Below are 25,874 nucleotides of genomic sequence, written 5' to 3'. Positions count from 1 at the left end.
TGACGGCAGAAAAAGACCTGCACGGTCCATCCAGTCTGCCCAACAAGATAACTCATATTTGCTGCTTTTTGTGTATACCCTACTTTGATTTGTACCTGTGCTCTTCAGGGCACAGATCGTATAAGTATGCCCAGCACTATCCCCGCCTCCCAACCACCAGCCCCTCCTCCCAACCACCGGCTCTGGCACAGACCGTATAAGTCTGCCCAGCACTATCCTCACCTCCCAACCACCAGCCCTGCCTCCCAACCACCGGCTCTGGCACAGACCGTACAAGTCTGTCCAGCACTATCCCCGCCTCCCAACCACCAGTCCCGCTGCCCACCACCAGCTCTGGCACAGACCGTATAAGTCTGCCCAGCACTATCCCCGCCTCCCATCCACCAGCCCCGCCTCCCGATCTTGACTAAGCTCCTGAGGATCCATTCCTTCGGCACAGGATTCCTTTATGCTTATCCCACGCATGTTTGAATTCCGTTACCGTTTTCATTTCCACCACCTCCCGCGGGAGGGCATTCCAAGCATCCACCACTATCTCCGTGAAAAAATACTTCCTGACATTTTTCTTGAGTCTGCCCCCCTTCAATCTCATTTCATGTCCTCTCGTTCTACCACCTTCCCATCTCCGGAAAAGGTTCGTTTGCGGATTAATACCTTTCAAATATTTGAACGTCTGTATCATATCACCCCTGTTTCTTCTTTCCTCCAGAGTATACATGTTTAGTTCAGCAAGCCTCTCCTCATACGTCTTGTAACGCAAATCCAATACCATTCTCGTAGCTTTTCTTTGCACCGCTTCAATTCTTTTTACATCCTTAACAAGATACGGCCTCCAAAACTGAACACAATACTCCAGGTGGGGCCTCACCGACGACTTATACAGGGGCATCAACACCCCTTTTCTTCTGCTGGTCACACCTCTCTCTATACAGCCTAACAACCTTCTAGCTACGGCCACCGCCTTGTCACACTGTTTCGTCGCCTTCAAATCTTCAGATACTATCACCCCAAGATCCCTCTCCCCACCCGTACCTATCAGACTCTCCCCGCCTAACACATACGTCTCCCTTGGATTTCTATTCCCTAAGTGCATCACTTTGCATTTCTTTGCATTGAATTTTAATTGCCAAACCTTAGACCATTCTTCTAGCTTCCTCAGATCCTTTTTCATGTTTTCCACTCCCTCCCGGGTGTCCACTCTGTTACAGATCTTAGTATCATCCGCAAATAGGCAAACTTTACTTTCTAACCCTTCGGCAATGTCACTCACAAATATATTGAACAGAATCGGCCCCAGCACCGATCCCTGAGGCACTCCACTACTCACCTTTCCTTCCTCCGAGCGAATTCCATTCACCACCACCCTCTGGCGTCTGTCCGTCAACCAGTTCCTAATCCAGTTCACCACTTCAGGTCCTATCTTCAGCCCCTCCAGTTTATTTAAGAGGCTCCTGTGGGGAACCGTGTCAAAAGCTTTGCTGAAATCTAAGTAGATTATGTCCATAGCTCGTCCCTGATTCAATTCTCCTGTCACCCAATCAAAGAACTCAATGAGATTCGTTTGGCACGATTTCCCTTTGGTAAAACCATGTTGTCTCGGATCTTGCAACTTATTGGCTTCCAGAAAATTCACTATCCTTTCCTTCAGCATCGCTTCCATTACTTTTCCAATAACCGAAGTGAGGCTTACCGGCCTGTAGTTTCCAGCTTCTTCCCTATCACCACTTTTGTGAAGAGGGACCACCTCCGCCGTTCTCCAATCCCTCGGAACCTTTCCCGTCTGCAAGGATATATTAAACAAATCTTTAAGAGGACCCGCCAAAAACTCTCTGAGCTCCCTCAATATCCTGGGGTGGATCCCATCCGGTCCCATGGCTTTGTCCACCTTTAGCTTTTCAAGTTGTTGATACACACTTTCTTCCGTGAACGGTGCTCTATCCACTTCATTCTCAATTGTATTATTTCCAGTCCATCGTGGTCCTTCTCCAGGATTTTCCTCTGTGAAAACAGAACAAAAGTATCTATTTAGCAAATTTGCTTTTTCTTCCTCATTTTCCACATAGCGGTTCGTAGTATCTTTTAGTCTCACAATTCTCTTTTTAGTCATTCTCCTTTCACTAATATACCTGAAGAAATTTTTGTCACCCCTCCTTACATTTCTAGCCATTTGTTCTTCCGCTTGTGCTTTTGCCAGTCGTATCTCTCTCTTGGCTTCTTTCATTTTCCTCCAGTAATCCTCCAGGTGTTCCTTTTCTTGAGTTTTTCTGTATTTCTGGAACGCCAACTCTTTAGCCTTTATTTTCTCAACCACTTGCTTGGAGAACCATATCGGTTTCCTTTTTCTCTTGCTTTTATTTACTTTCCTTACATAAAGGTTCGTGGCCCTATTTATAGCTTCTTTCAGCCTGGACCACTGTCCTTCCACTTCTCGTATTTCCTCCCAGCCCATCATCTCCTTCCTCAGGTATTCCCCCATTTTACTAAAGTCAGCACGCTTGAAATCCAGGACTTTGAGTTTTGAGTGTCTGCTCTCCACTTTAGCTGTCAAACCGTTTGATGGTCACTGCTGCCCAGGTGGGCACCCACTCGGATATTTGACACGCTATCCCCATTTGTGAGCACCAGATCCAGTGTCGCTCCCTCCCTCATGGGTTCCGTCACCATTTGTCTGAGCAAAACACTTTGGAAAGCATCCACGATCCCTCTACTTCTTTCCGATTCCGCAGACGGAACCTTCCAATCTACATCCGGCAGATTGAAATCTCCCAGCAACAGCACCTCTCTTTTGCTTCCCAACTTTTGAATATCTTCGATCAGGTCTTTAACTAATTCCTCCAATTGTGTCGGAGGTCTGTAGACAACACCCACGTGGACAGAGGTTCTATCATCTCTTTTTAAGGTGATCCATATCGCTTCTTCCTTTCCCCAGGTCCCTGTCATTTCAGTCGCAGTGATATCATTCCTCACATACAGAGCTACTCCGCCACCTTTACGACCCTCTCTGTCCTTCCTAAATAGATTATAGCCTGGTATGTTTGCATCCCATGATGGGAACCATTTAGCCACGTCTCTGTGATTGCAACAACATCCAAGTCTGCCTCCAACATCAGGGCCTGAAGGTCATGAACTTTATTGCTTAGACTGCGAGCATTTGTGGTCATCGCTTTCCATCTATATTTCCTGGTATGCGTTTCAACAATAGTGATTTGGGGGTTTCTTTTCTCTTTGGGTACCTTCATATCTTTTTGTTCCACTTTTATTATTTTTTCTTTGGCTTCCGTTCTGTTTTCAAGAACATCACAGTGCTGAAATGGAGTAAAAGAATTTAGTAGGGGTAACACTTGTGAGGTCGGATGTCAGACACCCCCCCCCCCCCCAAAAAAAAAAAAATCTCAGAACCTACTTTACTCACATATAGGTGACACCTGCAGCCATAAGGGCTATTGTAGTAGTGTATAGTTGGGTACAGTAGGTATTTCTTGGGTTTTTTTTTTTTTTTTTTTATTTATTTGAAGTCAATATTAACAAATGATACATGTTTCAGACAAGGCATACAAAGGTCTGATGACAATGCAAAGCCATACATATAACTTCAAATTTTATAAAACTTTTACTTTAGAAATCAAATTTGCCCCCCTCCCCCCCACCCTCTTCCCATACCCCCCTTGGACTGGCTTTATCACAACCCGGTTCGTCATCAAAATTATGTATGAAGGAGAAAGGGGTCCCAAATCGTGTGCCATCTATTTGTACGGTTACTCCGCTCAGCTATGAGCCGTTCCATCTCACAGACATATCCCAATTTTCGAAGCCACCTAGTTAATGGCGGAATCGTATTCTGTTTCCAACAAGCCGCTATAACTATCCGAGCTGCACAGGTGGCATAGCGCACCAAAGTCTGTTGAGTAGGTGTGAGGCCCGCTGCTTTTGTTGAAAACAGAAATATGGTGGGATTCCATGGAATCTGAGTTCCCAGCCATACCTGCAGTCTGCTACGGACTGCTTTCCAGTAAGCTTTGATTTTCCTACATTTCCACCAAATATGTCCCATGGATCCCTTCACACCACATCCCCTCCAGCACTGCCCAGACATTGTGGGATAAATTCGTTGTAAACGCTCTGGTGTCATATACCACCTAAATAGAACTTTAATGGCATTTTCTTTGAACGGGACATGAGACGACACCCCGGCCGCCGCTCGTTCCATCCTCTCCCATACCGTATCCTCCAGTTCAATCCCCAGTTCCCTCTGCCAACCCTTCCTGTGAAGTGTATAACAAGGTGTTTGTTGAGTAATAATATGATGTAGACGAGATATCAGCCCTGTGGTCATAGCCTGTCCCTCACATATTTGCTCAAGAGTTAATTGCTGTCTGTGTATTACTTCCTGAATTGCTTTCGTCTTAAGGAAATGCGAAAGCTGGAGAAATGCATACTTATCAGTCACCACTGTTGGAAACTGTTGTTGAATTTCTGTATAAGACAAAAGGGACTCTCCCGCCAGTAGTTGCCCCCAGGTTCTCAGCCCTCCTTCATACCATCTAGTGAATATGCCTCTCTCTGTCCCCGGAAAAAATAAGGGGTTATATGCTATGGGGGATAAGCGCGACAGTAAGCATTGACGATGCGGAAAAAGACTATCCCAGTTAGACAGAGTAACGTATATGGAGGGGCACAAACCCTCCTCCAATGACCTAAGGGACTTTGGTAGCCACATTAGTGCCCCCAACGGCCTTGTGCCCAATGTGAACTGCTCCAGGCCCACCCATTGCCGATCAGGGTAGTCCTGGAACCATTCCACAGCCGCACGTGCCTGAGCTGCTCTGTAGTACCAACCCAGGTTGGGGACCCCCAGCCCTCCCCTCCTCCTATCCTGGTACAAGAAAGTTCGTGCTAGCCGCGGACGTTTGCCAGCCCAAATAAAGCGCACAATACGATCTTGCAGTGCAGCAAGAAATTTACGAGGCAAGGGACCGGAAGAGCCTGGAACAGGTACAATAAACGTGGTAGGATGTTTAGCTTAACTGCGGCAATACGGCCCAACCAGGAGAGTGCAATGTCTCCCCATCTCTCCATATCTGCAGTGAGGACACGGCCCAGGCCTTTATAATTTGCTGTGAAAAGATCAGAGAGCCTAGCAGTAATGTTCACCCCCAGGTAGCGAATACTCCCACTAGCCCACCGAAAAGCATACGTCGATTTTAGAGTTTCCACCAGTTCCGCATCGAGGGTCACGTTTAGGGCTTCAGATTTGGACATATTTACTCTAAATCCTGAGAGTGCTGAGTATTGTTCAATGTCCTGCAAAAGCTCAGGGAAAGATGTTAGAGGGCGAGTAATGAACAATAACACGTCATCTGCGAAGAGGGCCAGTTTATGTGCTCTCCCCGCTATTGTAATGCCAGTGATCCCCGGGTTGGATCTAACCCTAGACGCAAAAGGTTCCATAACCATTGCAAACAACATCGGGGAGAGAGGGCATCCCTGCCTAGTGCCCCTGTGCAGAGGGAAGAGTTCAGAGTAGCCCCCATTCAAGCTGATACATGCTTTAGGTGAGGTGTAGAATGCTTGAATCCACCTACAGAATTGGGGTCCTATCCCAAAGGTCTCCATCACTTTGTACATGAATGGCCAATGCACCCTGTCGAAGGCCTTTTCAGCGTCTAGACTAAGGAGACACATAGGCTTTCGCATTTTTTTTGCCAAATACATTAAATCTACTACTCTCCTCGTGTTATCCATTGCTTTCCTATAGGAAACGAAACCCACTTGATCTGGGTGAATAATCGCTGGGAGTATAGGGGCTAGTCTATTAGCTAAGACTTTGGCTAAAATTTTGACGTCTGCGTTTAGAACCGATATAGGACGATAAGACCCACAGTCCGCTAGGTCCTTGTCTGGTTTTGGCAATACTGCTATCCATGCTTCTAACATGGAGGCTGGTAGAGACTCCCCCCGTCCTATTTGGTTGAACATGTCAGCCAGAAGTGGGGCCAGATCAGAAGCAAATTGCTTATAAAACTCATTAGGTAGTCCATCCAGCCCCGAGGACTTACCAGATGGTAAATGCTGAATAGCTTTGTGTATTTCAAGCGGGGTGACCGGCTCATCCAGAGTGGCTCGTTGCTGGCCTGTCAAAGAGGCTAAATCAGTCTCAGCTATGTAATCTGCGATAGAGTCAGCAGGGGGGTTTATTTCTCGGGCATATAACTCCTTGTAGAAGTCACCGAACCGCCTTCTAATAGCTTCCGATGTATTCAGCATGTCCCCTCCTCTCTCCCGGATATGTGTTACCGCCCTTTCCGCCTTTTTCCTACGTAGCCTCAGGGCCAGCAGGCGTCCCGCTTTGTTAGAAAATTCATAGGAATAAACCTTCGATCGGGATTGTAATTGGCTTAAGTGTTCAGAGTAAATAGAGTCCAGCTGAAGACGCTGGTTTCGCAGCTCCTCCAATGTGGTCGGAGAGCCGCCAGCCTTGTGCTGAGCTTCTAAACTCTTGATCCTATCTAAGCATTGAGCCACTTGTTTTCTGCGAATCCTAGCCCTCCTACTAGCCAACTGTAAAAAGTAGCCTCTCGACACTGCCTTCATGGCGTCCCACACAGTGCTAAGGGGTGGCCCCGATGTCTTATTGATCTCCAGATACTCTTTCAGCACTTTTTTACAGCCCTCCACCACCTCACTCTCTTGTAACACACTGGCATTAAGTGCCCATCTTTTGTCTTTAATCTCTGCCTTGATTGTTGGCAGTACGACCCAAACCGGGGCATGGTCAGACAGGGTCGCACTGCCAATACCTGCGCTGGGCCCCTGCTCTGATAGAGCTACATCGAGAAAAATATAATCAATACGTGAGTATGATGCATGCACTGCTGAGTAATATGTATAATCTCTCATTTGCGCGTGACTCAATCGCCACACATCCAGAGTCCCCAGAGAGGTGGCCATTGATCCCAACGCTAAGGCATCCCGAGTGCCTACAGTCTGCCCCGTCCCAGACCGGTCTAAAACCGGATCCATTACTCCGTTGAAGTCGCCTCCCAGTATTATAGATCCTTGTGCAAATGTAGCTAAAAGATTCCTTGTTTTAGTGTAGAAAGCCTGCTGGTGATCATTCGGGGCGTATATACAGGCTAGTGTTATGTCCATGTGATCTAGTGTTATGTGCAAGAACAGAAACCGCCCGCCTGGATCCCGTTTGACCTTTACTATTTGGGCCTGTACTGACTCATGAAATAACACCGCCACCCCACGTTTTTTGGATCCTTCGTTAGAGGAGGCAAAAAAGGACCTGGGGTATTTAGGATGGGAGAGGAGTCTTTCGTGCTTCCGGCGGAGGTGCGTCTCCTGCAACAGAACTATATGAGCCCCCAGCTGCTGGAGCTCTTTAAATAATTTCTGCCTTTTTTGCGGCATATTCAATCCTTTTACATTGTAAGATAAGATCTTAAGATTTATACTCATAACTAAAACATAAAACCAAGCAGAACGAGCGGAGCATACCGACCCACTATCCTCACTTTCACCTCCCTCCTCCTACATTGTGCCAGTCCGAGCCCCCCCTCCCCTTCCCTCCCCTTAAACCCAGTATCTAACCCCCCCTTCCCCCTTCTCCAGTCACCAACCCGAAGGTACATGCCCCCCGAGTGGGATGTGAGAAAGTAACCCACTGTGTTTCAGGCCGATCCAATTCCCTCCCGCCCCCCCCCCTTTAATTGTTGCCATGTTACCATCAGATGTCTAGTCCCATTTAAACAGAGCAGAAAAAAAAAAACTGTAACTTATATACATGCCACAACTCTCCATGAATTACCCCTCTCCCAGTACTAATACAAAACCTCACTCCTATTAGGCGTCTCACTGTTGAGACCATCCCTCCTCCCACTAAAGGAAAAGAAGAGGAGGAGATGAGAAGAAAGGAAAATGAATAAAATGTATATATATACATACAGACCCCCCAATAACCATGATACTTCAGAGTAAACTCAGAACAAAGCAGGTTGGGAGACTCTATGAGCAATGTCCCCCTGGTACCACATATGCGTCCATCTGTTCTTCATCATCCACAGACGCAAGGAACTCAGGTGACAGGCCCCGATTAGGCCAGCGTATCAGCATTCAGGTTCCCTCCATCGTCGCTCTCCGCCTCGGGTTGCTGCGCTTGTTGGATGCGGGAACCCGCTGCCATTTTTGTAGCTTTGCTTTCGTCGTAGGTGCCAGCTCTCCCAGAGGCGCCTTCGAGCTCACCAGTCCCACTGCATACAAAGACGCCCAAGCTTCGGTTAGGGAGCAAACCCTATATCTGGTCCCCTTAATCGTGAAGTTCAGCGAAAAAGGGAAGCCCCACCGGTAGATAAGCTTCTCTTTGATTAGGACATCCAGGGCCGGCTTCATGAGTCGCCTCTGCTGCAGCGTGAACTGAGAAAGATCTTGGTATACTGTTATCTTGGCTCCTTCATACTCCAAATCCTGTTTCTTCCGAGCACAGGCAAGAATTTGTTCTTTTATTTCATACTTATGAAATCGCACGATGATGTCTCGCGCTCTCGTCTCCTGACGCGGGCCCAGGGCTCTATGTGCTCTGTCCAAGTCAATCTTCTCTGCCGCTACCTCGGACCCCATCAGGTTTGCACATATAGTTTGCACTATTAGTGGGACGTCTTCCGTCTCACCACCCTCTGGAACCCCGCGGAGCCGGAGATTATTCCTCCTGCCCCGGTTTTCTAAGTCGTCCAGTTTATAAGCCAAGTCTTTCGCTTTTTGGTCCAATTCCTGTATGTGTGCATCATGAGCAGTTAGGGACTCCGAATGCTCGTCCAGCCTAAGTTCCGCTTCTTCCATTCGTCCCCCCAGCTCGCGGAGATCTGCGCTTAGCACCTCCATCTTTTCTAATATCTCCTCCTTTGATTTTTGGATGTCCTCTTGGATACCGGACAGAATCTGTTTGAGTTCGCCCGAGACGCCCTTTTTTGCGGGGGGTCTCCGCGTTTCCGCCAGCGATAAGGCTGAGTCGGAGTCAGAAGGCGAGGCCTGTGCCATTGCCTCATGGCGCTTCGGGGTCTTACTCGGCCCGCCGCCTGCCGACTTCTCCGAGTCCTTGTTCCGCGCCGAATGCGCCTTACTCATACCGGCTGGTGGGTATTGCCAATCGGGAGTACTCAAAAGCGGCGAAAATGGCTGATGGTGGTCACTTAAAGCTGTTTTATCGCGGCGGGGAGCGGGAGCTGAGAAGCTAGACCGCCATTGCCAGTGGTGACGTCACTTCCTCTCATTTCTTGGGTTTTTAATGGCTCACCATACATTATAAGGGGTTAATGGTGAGATGCATACCTATAATCTTTTATGTGAAGTCCACTACAGTGCCCCACTGTTTTGCTGGGATATCTGTGTGGTTAGTCTAAAAGGAAAGCTGACTCCTCCTATGTCCTAATGGCTTGATTTTGTGTGTTTTTCATTTGGACATTTTTTTTTAATGGCTCAAAAAGATCCACGTACTAAGCACAACAACATGTGGGAAATGGTCATTTTCAAAGAAAAAAAAAGATAAACATTTTTTCTGGTTTGAAGATGGTCATTTTCACTACTTGATTTTTGGACATTTTGAGCAAAATGTCCAAAGTTGGATTTAGACATCATATTGAAAATGCTCCTCCATGTAACTTTGTAAGTCTAAGTGCTTTGAAAATACGTCTCTATGTTACTAGAGACAGAATGTGACACTAGGAATGATCTATGTATTACTGGGAGACCGACAGTGGGAATGGGAAACCCATTCTTTTGGGCACTTGACATAGTCTATGTTTCAAGGGTGATGGTGGGAATGGTCTGTGTTGTGCTGGGAACTGTTATGACAATCCTTACAAGCTTTACATATTTTCATGTGCACATTTCCACCTTAGCTTCTTCAATTTAGGATTTAAGAAACAATAGCACAATAAGAAATTTCTCTATAACTCATCGCTCAAGAATTAGATCAGGACGCAGGATGAAATTAGATGGCGTTTCAGATCCCAGTATCTCATTCCCTGCCCTGAAATTGGCCGATTTTTAAAAGAACATGAAATGCAATGAAGGGAACATGAGGCATACAAAAAAAACATTTTTGCATTATCCTTCAAGGTCAGGAGCTTACCTACCTGGTACTATGGAAGACCCTATTTGTAACTTTAATGTTTAATTTCATCAGCTTTTCAAGGACAAACAGTACTGCCCCTCACCGCACTTTCCTGGAAACCAGTGTTCCTGCATGGGTCCCAGATATCTCCTTTGACTGCACTGGTGAGAGCTGAGACGTGATCATTTCCAGAGAACCATTTCCATTCAGAACACTGAAGCACGCTTCCTTTTCTAAGCAACATTTCATTGATGTCTTTTACTTTTATTACAAAAAACTCTGGGTCCTTTGAGAAAAGGCCTGAATGAAATCCCCCGATGCCCCTGGGCAGTATCACAACGTCACCTGTGACATGCGCACATGTGATATCAGCAATCTCTCTTATTGTATGAGTAGCGCTGCATTCATGTTTGCTGAGAGATAAGCCAGACATGCAGTTTTGGAATCCCAATTTATGTTATAAATTTTGACCTTTACATTTCTAGGTGCTTTCTTATTTGTGTACTTCTTAATATGCAAAGTTTCTCTGCAGTCCACTGCATATTGGTCAGTTGAACTTGCAACAGAGACTGTCAGCCAGGCAAACACAATGATTGCCCCATGCTGCTTTCTAATATGGGGCAACATTGGTAGTTGTGGACTGGACAAGCGCTGACATCTTGTATTTCTTATCGTACCCTCATAGTAAGTAACAAGAACTAAGGGGCCCTTTTACAAAACTGTGGGAGGGCTAACGCACTGGTAGCGCGTGCCAAATCGGCAATACCAATGGGATAGCGCACATGCCCAGCGATAATTCCGAGTTTGGCGTGCACCAAATCCCACGGTAGAAAATATTTTTCTATTTTCTATCGCGGGGGCGTTCCCGTTGGTAATCAGCCATGCTGGCGCACTGCATGGTTACCACATGGCTAGCGCATTAGCCCTTACCACTGTGGCTAGTGGTAAGGGCTAATGCGCTAGCCATGTGGCTAGTGGTAAGGGCTCAGGCTGTAAATAGACACACTACAGTAGTTTTAATTGTTGCGTACGCCCAGTTCTTGGCCCATTAAAAACAAAAGGCCTTTTCCCTGGCCCACGGGCCACTTTTTACCGCAGCTTTGTAAAAGCCTCAATCACTAAAGACCTTCCCATTGCACTATCTCCAGGACTACTTCCTGTTCACATCCACCTGGGAGCCAAGCTGGGTAATACGATAGGTCCATGGAGCTGAATATCTTGTTTCAGACAGTGGCCAATCCAGGTCAGCAGGATCCCAAAGTGCAGATAATGTAAAGCTAATTTTCACAGCTATAGGCTGCCAATATTCATCACTTGATTTAGAAGTCAGACAGTTGATAACAGATAGGGGCTCCAAAACATCTATCACTGACAGGAAGATGTTTTGTGCAAATATTAGTTAATTCTGAATTTCATTCCTCTTAATAATAACCTATAACCTAAATACAAAACAAACATGTAAATCTGAATTGGGTATGATAATTACAATTTCCTGTTTCTTCTCAATAAGGCTCTGGCTTTTAAGTCTCCCTTTGGTTCAAAAAGTCACTGTGTAAATGAAGAACCTGTTGCAATAGTGTCAGTTAGAGCCCTCATGGGTAGAGAGGGTCAGGAAGTAAGGGTGTGAAAATGTGGACTTTATGTAATAAATAGAACGTATCTGACCTGTTCATGATATGAAAGCAACTTTCTCATCTACATGAAATGAAGTTTTATAAAATAAAGATACTAAATGCCACCACTAAATGAAGTGGACAGCAGCATTTCCAACCTTGAATAAAAAAGACCATAAGGGCAAGTACTAAGCATAGGCCTCAACTGGACTAATAATTTATAACCTCAGGAAACACCAAGAAGTATCTGACACAGAAGAAAGGTGTGAAGAGAGATAACGCTTTCTTCATCCCCTTCATCAGGATATGTCAAGTTCATTTATTATTTGATGTACCATTGAAAGGTAACGTCCTCAACAGTTTACACATTGTTGGAAATGTAAAGAATTTTAAAAAGTTACATCTCATTGAAGATATAGTAGTGTCTCGATTATCCAACATAAATGCGACCTAGCCGTTGTCGAATAAGGAAAACAATAGTAACCCCTTTAAAAAATGCATGGGAAACATACTAAAGAACAGGCATAGGATAACACTAACCAGCAGTGTGTGAAGCCAGAAAACAGGAAGAGAACCTGCGCACTTAAGGGCAATGCGATGACATCACGGGGGGTGGTGGGCTGTGGGATATGCTGGATTAGCGAAGGTCAGAGAATCGGGACTGTACTGTGCCAATAGAAAATCTGAGTTCAATATTTCAAGCTCTCCCTGGTCCCATTTGACCCCTATCATTTCTATACAACTATAAAGTGTTAAATAGGGAAGATCTTAAGAGTGAAATAACTATTAAAACTGTATGTTTTTAGATTACTTTTAAAGTGTGTAAACATATAAAAGCCTAATGTATAAATGTAGTGCATTCCAAGGTGTGGGTCCAACTACACTAAAGATGGCAAGCTGAAATGTGGCCATTCTAATAATTCTGAAAGAAGGTGAAACAGGGTAATTTTTCCAGTGGTTTGAGGTTTTCACAATGAATGTGCATGACAGAGATTTGCATACTAAGGCGGCAGTGAATGCAAATCTCTCATATACATATTCATTGTGGATATCTTGAAAACCTGACTGGCTAGGTGGTCCCCAAGGACTGGGCTGAAACCACTGGGCTAGAGCAGTGCTCAGCAATCTTTTTGTGGCTGTGAACCCGGCCCCCTACAGAGCTGCAGAATGATACCTCTCTGGAAAGCCCATTCAGATCGTGACCCCAACTGTTGGTTTTGTGACCCTAGTTTGGGTCCCAACCCCCAATTTGGGAAGCTCTGGTTTAGAGAGTTTGTCTCTGTGTACAGCAGTGCTTCCCAAGTTGGTCCTGGAGTAGCTCATTGTCAATCAGGTTTTCAGGATATCTACAATGAATATGCATGAAATTGATTTGCATATACTACCTCCATTATACGCAAATCTCTTTCATGTATATTTTATTGTGGATATACTGAGGGCACTTGGTCCATAAGTTAAGCCAGCCCTGTCAATCATGTGTCATGATTCCGAGATTCCACACTAGAGTTGAACGGGGACAGAAATTTCACCCATCCCCAATGGAATCTAACCCATACCTCTAAGATGTATTCCATCCCACAATTATCTCCTTCATCTCCAACTGTACCTGCAGGTGTCGATGCTATTATTTACCTACTCGCAGCCCTGTTTCCCCTGAACCCCAACAGCTTCCCGTAGTTTCTGTATGGTATTCATTATTCAACCAATGAGTGTTCCAAGCCTTAGGCTGGTGTTCCAGTTGCCTCTCTGGGCATTCTAAACCTCATTCTGGCACTCCAACCACCTCTCTCCATACATTTCATGCCTCATTCTGGTGCTTCAAATTACCTTTCTCGGTGCATTCCAAGCCTCATTCTGGAGTCACCAGAGATTTTGACTACACTCCTGCTGAAATCCCACAGCAACTTCTTCCATCTCCACAGGAATCCTGCGGTTTCTGCAGGATTCTCACAATACCTATTCCCATGCAGCTCTCTATTCTGCATCTCAGCTTGCTGTTTATTTTATTTATTTATTGCATTTGTATCCCACATTTTCCCACCTCTTTGCAGGCTCAATGTGGCTTACAATACATCGTGAATAATGGAAGTATATTAGAAAATAGATAATTAGTATTACAGCAGGATTTTTGGTAACATGATAGTGATAGGACATGGTAGTAATATAACAAGCATATATTGTAAAACAGTTCTGACTATATGTGGGGGAGTTGTGTATATTCACATTGGTTGATTTTTGTGGTATGCCATGTTAAAGAGATGGGTCTTCAGTAGCTTGTGGAAGTCCGTTAGTTCGTAGGTCGTTTTTAAGTTGCTCGGCAATGTGTTCCATAACTGTGCGCTCAAGTAGGTAAAGTTTGACGCATGCATTAGTTTGTATTTCAGACCTTTGCAGTTAGGAAAGTGCAGGTTAAGGAATGTTCCTTCTTGCAAGCAACATACCCCACGAGAGGAAAAGAAAGTAACACTACCACGACTGAAAAAAAATAGGCAACACACACAAAATGAGAAGCTGCACAGTAACAGACTGAGGAAATAAAACACACTACACAAATAGTGAAGAGAGAACAAGAGACAGCAAAGTGATATAGTGCTTGTATTTCTACTTTCAACAGTCTATCTGCCATTTATAGCTTCTGTAATATTATAATTCTAGTCAATAATTTATGCTCTATTTTAAAGTCTGCTGAAAGTAAACATTGCTGAGAGAGACACCACACTAGGACAGAGATAGACGTAAAACGTACAGAAAACCATAGGGCCAGAGGCACAGGCATTTTGGCAAAGCGAGATTGTACTTAATTTGATTTTTTTTTTAACTACAGCAAAAGCAACAACATAAAAGTTTCCAAAAAGACTAAAGTTTAAGAACAAAACAAGAAGGCAGAACACTAGGTTGAGAGATTGTATTTATTAGGGAAAGGAGCCAGAAAATGCCAGATCAGCTGGTACTGTGGCATGAATCTCACAACCACAATACAAAGATTTTCCTCACAGAATTCAGACACCCGTGCCAGGGCCAATGAAAAGCAAGTTTTATGTATGTTCCTTTGGTCACAAAATTACTTCCACACAGAGTCATAAAAGGCCTCTCATCCTGGGATAAAAACCAGAGAACCCCCCCCCCCCCCCCCCAATACTCCAGTAATACTCTGTCCTGGTCAGTGAACATTTCTATGGTGCCTTCTCATCTGTCACTTTTTGAGGTTTACTTCTCTCAGAGACATTTGCTGAACAGCCATTAATCTAGCATTATATCCATAGTTCACATGCATGGGGATAAACTCTAGACCACAGCTTCTCACAGTTCACAAAACCTGCATTTGTGTTCACAACCCGGGCTCTCCATAGATGCATTATCCTGCACCTGGGGGGAGGGGGGGTCATAACTTTATTTTGCAGCGGTCATGGCAACACAACAGATGGATTAGCATTGCTCTTGATGATCCTGGTTCAACACGATCACCAGCTACCCTCAGAGCGTGGGGTCTAAACCCCATCAGGCTCCACGAGGGGCAGAATTAAGACACGCTCTGTTAGCCTGGACAACACCAACTGCCTCTAAGATGACTCATATCTGGCAGTGCTCCATGCGGCTGGGAAAAAAAATAACTTTGCACTCGCAATGCCCAAGAGAACAGTCATACAGGGGTCCTTTTACGAAGGCACTCTAATGGAATTAGCACGTTAACAATTATTGCACGTTAAATACCATGCAGCATTATATTCCTGTGGGCCAAATGGGATTTAGCACACACTAATCATTAGTATGCGCTAAATCCATTAGTGTACCTTGGTAAAAGGACCCCACAGTGTTTTGACTACAAGAAATCTCGGACCCCCAATGAGAAACAGAACTCCCAGTACAAATTTGGCAGACAAGACCACCACCTCATCGGTTCTGATAGCCCATTACAATGGAGTTACGTTCCTGAGTTAAATCAGGTGTCTCACTTTTACCTGCTCAGTCATATATACTCCATAAAGTGCCTGAGAAGACACTCCTATATGTTGGTACATAGGCAGGTCTGGTATTTGAGCTAAATAACATCAATGTTACCAGTTGAAGGTTTCTTAGAGGAATTTTTAAATGAATAAAAATGTCATACAACAATGTTGACTCTGAAGGGAAAATGTAAGATTCTAGTTGTTCTCCAGATTCTAAAGGAAGTGGTTTTCTCCCTTTCTCTGAGCATTATAAGGTTTTTTCCTTCATTTCTAGGATCTTGTCATCCAGCATCGCCCCTGTTTGCTGCATTTCTTTGCATTTTATCTTCATGAGACTACAGGCCTCCTGTAACCTGTGGTTCAGCTCCACGTAGGAATGACTCTGACGGTACTGCCTTTCACGGTCGTCCCAGGTCTCTGAAGAAGGTAAAGAGAGAGGACAGTCAAATAAATCAAAAATCCAACCTTACTGCAATGAGAATTCCTGGGACAGAAGGATTTCAGAGTCACCTCCAAGTCCAATCTGCTTGAAGATTCAGCTCAGCTGGATTACAATCAAAAAGTGAAAGGAAAAACAATGCAAATATATTTTCTCAGCAATTTATAACTGAAGTTACAAATAACAAATATTTGTAGAGTAAAACAAATATACAGTTTGCAGTGATATCGACATAAGACAGGCTTTTTAACCCATAACCCCTGGCAAATAGGTCTGAATTGACTGTTTCTTATAGTGGAAAATAGAGAATGACATGGGGACAAAGTTTGTCTCTGTCCCCGCCCTGCCGTCATCTGCTGATGCCTCAAACACTTATAATGTATTATTTAAATCTTTTTATTAACAAAGAAACATGACGGCACATAAGGGCCAAAAGGCCCATCCTCAGTAACCACTAACTCTTCCTTTCCTAAGGGATCCCACATGCCTGTTTCACGCTTTCTTAAATTCTGACACAGTCCTCATCTCCATGACCTCCACCAGGAGGCCATTCCACGCATCAACTACCCATTCCGTGAGTAAGTATTTTCTTAGATTCCTCCTCAGCCTATTTCGTCTTAACTTCATCCTATGCCCTCTCATTCCAGAGTTTTCCTTCTTTTGAAGGTTATCAATAGAAATCAAACAAAATAAAACATGGAAAAGAAAATAAGATGATACCTTTTTATTGGACATAACTTAATACACGTCTTGATTAGCTTTCGAAGGTTGCCCTTCTTCCTCAGATCGGAAATAAGCAAATGAGGTTGCTTATTTCCGATCTGAGGAAGAAGGGCAACCTTCGAAAGCTAGTCAAGAAGTGTATAAAGTTATGTCCAATAAAAAGGTATCATCTTATTTTCTTTTCCATGTTTTATTTGTTTGATTTCCATTGATAACCTTTAAGAGTGGACTGACACGGCTACCACACCCCCCCTTCTTTTGAAAAAGCTCACATCCTGCATATTAATGCCACTGAGGTATTTAAACATCTCTATCATATCCCCCTTTCTTCCAGCATATGCATGTTGAGGTTCATAAGCCTGTCCCTATATGTTTTATGGCCGAGGCCGCTTATCAATTTTGTAGCCGCCCTCTGGACTGACTCCATCCTGTGTATATCTTTCTGTAGCTACAGTCCTTAGAATAGCACACAGTACTCTAAATGGGGCCTCACCAGAGACTTATACAAGGGCACTATCACCTCTTTTTTTTCCTGCTGGTCATCTCTCTCCTTATGCAGCCAACCATCCTTCAGGTTTTGACTGTCGCCTTGACTGTTTGGAGACCTTAAGGTCATCAGACACAATCACCCCCAAATCCCACTCTTCTTTCAAACACAAACATTTCACCCGTTCCCTTAGATTCTTATAACCCAAGTGCATGACCCTGCATTTCTTAGCATTAAATATTAGTTGCCAATTATTGGACCATTTTTCAAGCTTCGCTAGATCCTTCCTCATGCTAGCCACACCCTCAGGGGTATCCACCCTATTACATGGTTTGGTATCATCTGCAAAGAGACAAACCTTACCAGACAGCCCTTCCGCAATATCGCTCACAAAGGTGTTAAAAAGAGTCAACCCGAAGACCAACCCCTGCGATACACCACTGATAAACTCCCTTTCCTCAGAGCAAGCTCCATTTACCACTACCCTCTGTCTTGCTTTAACCAGTTTTTAACACAGTCACTTTAAGTCCCATACCGAGGGCAGTCAGTTTATTTATCAGCTGCCTGTGTGGAACCATGTCAAAGGCTTTGCTAAAATCCAAGTACATCACATCTTGCACCACTCCCACATCCAACTGTTTGGTCACCCAGTCAAAGAAATCAATAACCTGCCTCTAGTAAAGCCATGCTACCTCGGGTATAAAAAGGAACAATATTCTGTGCAACTGTTGTTTATAAATCACAAAGAGAAGACAATAATAACAACAACAAGCAACTATAATAACACCCCCTCACCAACCTCTACCCTTCCAACCCCAACAATAGCTGACTTCTACTACCCCAAGGAACCTTAATCCACCTTGTTAAAATGTCCAGGGGTACAAAATACAACCCGCTCTGTATGCCCTAGCAGCGGAGAAATATGCCCTACAAAGCACGGGTATGATTTTTTAATCTGTGGATAAATAAGTCGTCATCAACAACCTCAGGATTCAGTGTAGTTCTCTTGTCTTCCACAGTCCTTCCTGCAACAGAAAATGCCTTCTCAGAAGATTTGCTGGTAGCAGGAATGCACAGGATCCCTCGTGCAAATTTTGCCAGTTGCAGCCAGTACTTTTGCTTGTTTTCCCAAAAAATCAAAACACTGTCATCTGCATCACTTGAACATATATAACTGTACAATTCATTAACAGCCTTCAAAGTAGAGAATGACACAGGGACAAAGCTTGTCCTTGCACCCCCGTGGGCTCTGTCCCCATCCCCACTCCGAAGGCTCTGACTCTGCCCCGTCCCCGCTGTTAATGCGGGTCCTCGTCCCAGTGTCATTCTTTTATGAAAAGGTCATAGCTATTACCTTCACTGGTCTCTCCTCCTAACACAAACACAGGGTCAGAGGCAGGAGCATTCTGCACATCTTCCAGGATCTGTTCAATGCTAGGGGGTGCTGGTCGAGTTGGCAGAACCACACGCTTTTTTATTTTAGAGGTCATTCTTTCATCACTTCATGGGTGGTGTGCAGGTCCTAATGCAAGAAAGTAAAAGATAAGCGATGAGAGTGACTGCTCATTTATCTGTAGAACTCAAGCAGAGAAGTGAAGGGCGAGTTCTTCCCTGAGGTTTGTGAGCCCCTGGAATCCACCTGATCATCATCTGACATGAGTTCTTACATAAATATAGCTGAAGACTATGCTATCTTCAGATAAGGACTGCACAGCCCATCTAGTCAAATAAGAAAATGTTTCACCATCTAGCGACGTATTGCATGCCTACTCTTTATTGTTAAATGGCCAAAAATGTTGTGACCTGTGTATAAGTTGAGGCAGAAAATAGGTCCAACATTGCTCCCTCTCTCTCCCTCCCCTCCACTTCCAGGTCCAGTATCGCTTCCCCTCTCCCCTGTGTACTTTCAAACTTATTCTTGGTGCAATACCACAGAACCTCTGGTTTTACCCACATTCTTACAACAGAGCAATGACCAGAGCCAAAAGGATGTCAGGGTGCATTGAAAGAGGCATATTTGGCAGAACAAAAAAGGAGGGGATAATATCTCTGTAGAGTTGGAAGACTTCACCACACCTTGTATCCTCAATCAGATATAGCATCCACAAGTGAACACAGTATTCCAGGTGAGAACATAAGAGTTGCCATACTGGGACAGATCAAAGGTCCATCAAGCCCAGTATCCTGTTTTTAACAGTGGCCAATCCAGGTCACAAGTACCTGGCAATATAACAAAAGAGTAAAACAGATTTTATGCTGCTTATCCTAGAAAAGGGTAGTGGATTTTCCCCAAGTCCATCTTAATAATGGTTTATGGATTTTTATTTTAGAAAATTATCCAAAATTTTAAACCCTGCAAAGCTAACTGCTTTACCACATTCTCTGGCAACAAATTCCAGAGTTTAATTACATGCTGAGTGAAGAAATATTTTCTCCACTTTGTTCTAAATTTAATACTTAGTAGTTTCATTGCGTGCCCCTAGTCCTTGTATTTTTGGAAAGAGTAAACGAGTGATTCACATTTACCATTTCCACTTCACTCAGTATCTTATAGACTTCCGTCATATCAATGAACTGTACAGATGCATTATCACCTCTCTGTTTTCTGCTGGTTATACCTCTCAAAGTGGGGATGCATATTCCTGGCTCTTTTCATCACCTTGTCACAACTCGTTGTTGAGGTCTCTCTCCAGGTTAGTGCACAGCAGAATGTCACCCATTAGACTACTGAACTCTACAAACTGTAGATAAAAATGTTCTGTGAATACCCACAGTCCTGGATTATGGCACGTTTTCTTCTTAGCTGTGCCCTTTAGAAGTCTCAGTGTGTGTCAAGGACAAACTACAGCCCCAGAACCCACCAGAACCCAAGGACCCTAGGAATAACGTGCAATTAACAAAAATATGCTACTCCTTGTATAACAAGCATGCTCACATTGAATGGGCAATATCAAGTTCCTGTAATACTGTATACACATCTAGAAATTTTGACTCCAAAATGCCTTCAAAAACAAACTGTTTTATCTATAGGTTATTCTCTAAAGCAGCTCATAAAATTAATCCCCCCCATCCTCATTGATGGCACAATCCAGCATCTCTCCTTCCAGCAGCCCATGGTTCTGCTTCTGAATCCCCTCTCCCCTGTTTACCTTCAAATTTGTCTTCTATAGAGCAGCGGCAGTACAATGATACACCTAAACTATGTGTGACTACTCTAGAGAGCTCCATTTGACCTTCCTGCCCATGTGGATACAGCTGAATCAGAGGGGCAGGACAGGTCAGAGGAAGTGATCTGGAGCAGGCAGTCTAGGTTTATCGCTGCACTGTCACTGCTCTATAGAAAACAAGTTTGAAGGTACACGGGGAGAGGGAGAATTGAAATGCCAAACCATAGGCTAACGGAGGGAAGGAAGAGAAAGATGTTGATGCTGGATAATGGGAGGGAAGGACAGAGGGGAAGCGATACTTGACCTGGAAGTGGAGGGAGGGGAGGAGAGAGAGAGGGAGCAATGTTGGACCTATTTTCTGCCTCAACTTATACACAGGTCACAACATTTTTGGCCATTTTTAGTCCAAAAACTGCCTTCGACTTATACGTGTGTATAATACTGTAATACCAATAAAGAGTAAGCACCCAATACATCGCCAGATGGTGAAACATTTTCTAGCACAATTCACCCCAAACAGTAGCCCCAAAATAGCTCAATGGTCTTGAAACAAAAAACCAACATCATAAATAAGTTACCATCATAGTGATAATAAATTCATTTCTTTATTTCGCTGTATTCTGTTTAGGTATATCAATACATTATTTTCTAAACTTGGTATAACTGCACATAGTCTTTTCCATATGTGCAATGACATGGTTGTAAGTCACCTACTCACATTAAAATGTACAATACAGTCTTCTTTATAGAAACAACATATACTTTGCTGCAAGGCCTGGAACTTTCAGACCACATAATCATAAAGTTGCCTCGGATCAGTGATTTACCTTTCGGTAACTTATTCTTGCTTTCTAGAGGGGCTATCACATGAGATCTTACTGTAGATCAGGAGTGGGAAGTACAGAATATAAAAAATAAAATAACTGTAATAAAATAAAGAAAATGGAGCGCAGAAAGTTAAGGTGAAGAACCCAAGCATCAGAGTGGATAATGGGAAACACAAAAGGAGTCAGAGTTAGAAAAAGAAAAAAAAAGCCTCCCCCCCCCCCCATACATTTGGTAGACTGTGTATCAAAAAAACAAGGGGGGGGGGTGCTTCAAGTAGGGGTATGGTTACACCAGGTCTCAGCGAGGTTTTTGAGAGGCAAATATACAGACCAAGCTTGGAAATGAGATCCGCAATCAAAAGCCCTTTTTGCTGAAAATGGGAGTTGTTAAGCAACCTGATTTTGATAGGAAGATTGGCAGCCGCAATGGAGGTAGTATGGCATGAAAGAGCGTGAAGTGCGATAGATCCTACATGAATAGAAGAGATACAACATAAGTTGCTGCTATTTCTTCTATTTGCCCCAGGATTATAATGGAAAGTCTTTCTTTCTCTGCCAGTTTGGAAAATACAAATCTCCGATATCTTTGTATTTTGCGTTTCGTTTTTTTGACCGGAAGCCACTTGATTAACCAAATTACTATTAATAAGAAATAGGTTTGCAGCTGAACCAATTATGGCACAGGTACCAGCTCTCTGGCTACAGTAGTGCTCTAACATCATCAATACTAAGCAGACGCCTGCACTGTGTGTAGGATTTGGGGGAATATTTCTGTTTTTAGCACCTGCACTCTTTTTCAAACACTGGGTTCATAGGAGCCAACTTTTCAAAATGATTGGGAGTGCTGAATTTTTTTTTTTAAACAGGTGGTGCATTCCCCCCTCCCCCCGTCCCCGCTCCCTCCCTCCCTCCCTCCTAGTTCTAGTCCCTGCCAGTTCCAGGCCCCACCTCCCTCCGAGTTCCAGGGCCCCCCCTCCCTCCGAATTTTAAAAGTCATCTTACCTCATCGGGATTACGGCGGCAGCAGCAGTGAAAAGCGTGCAGGCTCGGCACTTCAGCCCTAGGGCGGGACCAGAGCTGAGAGAGAAGGGAAGGCTGAAGCGTTGAGCCTGCACGCTTTTCACTGCTGCTGCTGCCGTAACCCCGAGGTAAGATGACTTTTAAAATTCGGAGGGAGGGGTCCTGGAACTGGAAGGGAGGGACTTTTAAAATTCTGGGTCGGCGAAGGGAACTTCTGGTGGGTGAAATATTGGGGGTGCTCGAGCACCCACAGCCCCCATGGAGTCGGCGCCTATGACTGGGTTCTATTTGAGGTCCTTATTAAAGAATTTCAGGGGAACAGGGACTCACGGTAACCGCAGGGATGGGGACAGGGAAAGAGCCTATGGGGACGGGGACAAACTTTGTCCCTGTGTCATTCTCTACTTTGAAGCCTGTTAATGAACTGGACCGTTGTTTATGAGTGATGAAGACAGTGATATTTTGATTTTTTGGGAAAACAAGCAAACATGCTGGTCACAACTAGCAAAATTTGTATGGGGAATCCTGTACATTCCTGCTACCAGCTCAACTTCTCACATCTTCTACTGCAGGAAGGGCTGTGGAAGACAGGAGAGCTAGACTGAATTCTCAGATTGTTGATGACTTGTTCATCCACAGATTAAAAAATCATTAACAGTGCTTCATAGGACATATTTCTCCTCCATTAGGACATACAAAACGGGTTGTGTTTTGTACCCCTGGACATTTAACAGGGTGGATTAGGATTCCTTGGGGTAGCAGAAGTCAGCTATTGTTGGGGTTGGAAGGGTAGAGGGGTGGTGATGGGGGGGATTATTATGGTTGCTCATTATTATTGTTTTCTATTTGTGATTTATAAACAACAGTTGCACTGCATATTGTTCCTTTTAATACTTTAATAAAAATATTTAAATATAAAATCATAAGTATTCAAGGCTTCTGCAGATGAGAACAGAACCTGGGGGGACGGGGCAGGGACAGAAACAAAACCTGTGGGAACGGAGAAAGAGCCTGTGGGGATGGGACAGGAATGGAGACAGAACATGCAAGGATGGGGTGGGGATGGGGGCAATCTTTGTCCCTGTGTTGTTCTCTAGTCCTGATGTTCCATTTCTGCCTCAGCAGCTCTTCTGTCTCCAAGCGAGGAGGCGGTGGATGGAGCTTTGTGTGACTTCTGTAGCAGTTTGCGTGTCCACCAGCATCTCAGAAAACACAGATATGAACTTCCTTGCCCACAGTTAAAGTAGCTACAAAGAAAAATTATCTTGGGATTTTTTTTAAGAAAGTGCCTAGCAAACAAATATTACTAGGAAAGTGACAAAAGCCTTCCCAGCACAACCATTCCACAGCCCCTGACCCCCTGACTGAACACACAAACAGCAAAACTCCACGGGCTCTCACAGTCGGGGCTAGTGCAAGAGTAGTATATATTCCAGGTGAACCTTCTGTCCCTCTCTTTAATTTTCAGGTCCCTAATCTGCTCTCCCTCAATACGTATATATCACACACAAATGAGAGCAATTTCTAAAAACAATTTACCCAGGTACATAGGCTATTTGAAAAATCGACCACTCTTCCTGCACATAAAAGTACATATTGATGGTTCCTTGAGTTTAGCAGTCAGATCTATTGTTTTGCTTTGATTACAGCTGCTGGTTGCTGCCCCCAAAAACCTGCTGCGCTGGGCAAAAGCCTATATACCTCTCAAAGTCACTAAATTCTTTTAGGGAGCTCTCTCAAAACGTCAAAACTTCAATCTCCCATGAATCATAAATATACCACAAACCTCCGCGGTGTCGCTCACTGATTCATATCTTAATTCAGCAAGAATTACACACCCACCTCCTCATCAGTTTATGGTAATATTTTCTAATATCAAATTTTAAACAAATATTTATATATTTGTTTCTTTTGTGGTTTGCATCAAAATATTTTAAAACTCAGCTTTAATTCATTCTTATAGATTTTATAAATTCTTAAATTGCAATACTCATCTCAAAGATATTTCAGTTGGGGGGGGGGGGTTCTCCGACATAGACTAAAGTTTTGCTTTTCAGTTGTATTAAGGCATACCCCTTGCTTAGAACGACACCAACATTAATCAATCCACACATCTTCCCGACTTTTTGAAGTTCTAAGAAGGGGGTATGCCTTGATACAACTGAGAAGTGAAACATAGTCTATGTTGGACAAAAACCCCAGGCTGAAATACATCTTTAAGATGAGTATTGCAATTTAAGCATTTATAAAATCTATAAGTTTATCAATAGAAATCAAACAAAATAAAACATGGAAAAGAAAATAAGATGATACCTTTTTTATTGGACATAACTTAATACATTTCTTGATTAGCTTTCAAAGGTTGCCCTTCTTCGTCAGATCGGAAATAAGCAAATGTGACGAAGAAGGGCAACCTTTGAAAGCTAATCAAGAAATGTATTAAGTTATGTCCAATAAAAAAGGTATCATCTTATTTTCTTTTCCATGTTTTATTTTGTTTGATTTCTATTGCAATACACGGCTACCACGCTCCTCTACTTAAAATCTATAAGAATGGATTAAAGCTGAGTTTCTATAAAATATTTCTGATACAAACTACAAAAGAAAAAAAAAAAAGATATAAATATTTAAGTTTACAATTTGGTACTAGGCAAAAGCCTAGCCGTGCCTGATGGTTAGGCTGCCCTACTCACAAGCTTACAGAACAGCTTCACAGCAAAACCCAAAAAGAGCATTGGATGCACTCTCCTTACATGGCAGGCTCAAAAACCCACTTCCCAGCTACTAAAAAAAAAATAAGGGGATATATCATAAGAATAGCTATACTGGGTTAGACCAATGGTACAAACAGCCCAGTATCCTGTTTCCAACAGTGGCCAATCCAGGTCACAAGTATCTGGCAGAAACCCAAATAGCAACATTCCATGCGATGCTTCCCTGTCTGTCTCAATAGCAGATTATAGACCTTTTCTCCAGGAACTTGTCCAAATCTTTTTTTAAACCCAGAAAAATAATTCCTCCAAATTCCAGCCCCTTTCCCTTTCCTGTTCCCAATAAAGGGTTCTTTAGTGCTTCCCTTCCTTGGCTGAATCTCTCTCGTTTCACCTTGAAAAAAAGGCCGGTGTTGAGCGAGCTACTGCAGAAAGCGCAGCAGGCTATATTCAACAGCACCATTGTTATAGTCCCCATTACTGTAATCCAGCCTTGCATTTTGCAGATTAAGCCTATATATAAATCAAACATATATATCAAGAAACGTATCCATATTTCCTCACTTTTCTTGAGATGTCTGGCGCCAGCAGCTCTCGGCACCAGTTTTCTTCCCACAGAAGAGGCAGTTTATTCTGACACCTTATTCTCTAGCCACCCAACTCTGCCTCTGAGGTGGCAAACTGCAGTCATGATATTATGAAAGTGGAACGATCACCACTACAAAAAGTACGGGGCCATCCCAGTACAAGATTATTAGAGCACCAGAATGAGGCTTAGATTACACTGAAAGCGAGCAAGCAAGCAATCAAGAAGGTTTCTTATTAA

General features: G+C 43.8%; 1 protein-coding gene across 1 annotated transcript; it reads right to left on the bottom strand.

The window, feature by feature from the left end:
• Positions 1-14,617: 14,617 nt before the first annotated feature.
• Positions 14,618-25,874, bottom strand: LOC115479797 (UPF0449 protein C19orf25 homolog). The gene is made up of 3 exons (XM_030217992.1): positions 25,613-25,874; positions 18,678-18,845; positions 14,618-16,091 (listed from the first exon to the last, which is right to left on the bottom strand). Exons 2-3 carry the CDS (start codon positions 18,811-18,813, stop codon positions 15,922-15,924), a joined length of 306 nt encoding a protein of 101 aa, XP_030073852.1. The 5' UTR covers positions 18,814-18,845; positions 25,613-25,874; the 3' UTR covers positions 14,618-15,921.

This window comes from Microcaecilia unicolor, chromosome 11, assembly GCF_901765095.1.
Source record: "Microcaecilia unicolor chromosome 11, aMicUni1.1, whole genome shotgun sequence".
Taxonomy (NCBI): Eukaryota; Metazoa; Chordata; class Amphibia; order Gymnophiona; family Siphonopidae; genus Microcaecilia; species Microcaecilia unicolor.
Note: the sequence above shows the minus strand (reverse complement) of the source record. Positions and strands in the feature narration are given on the sequence as shown.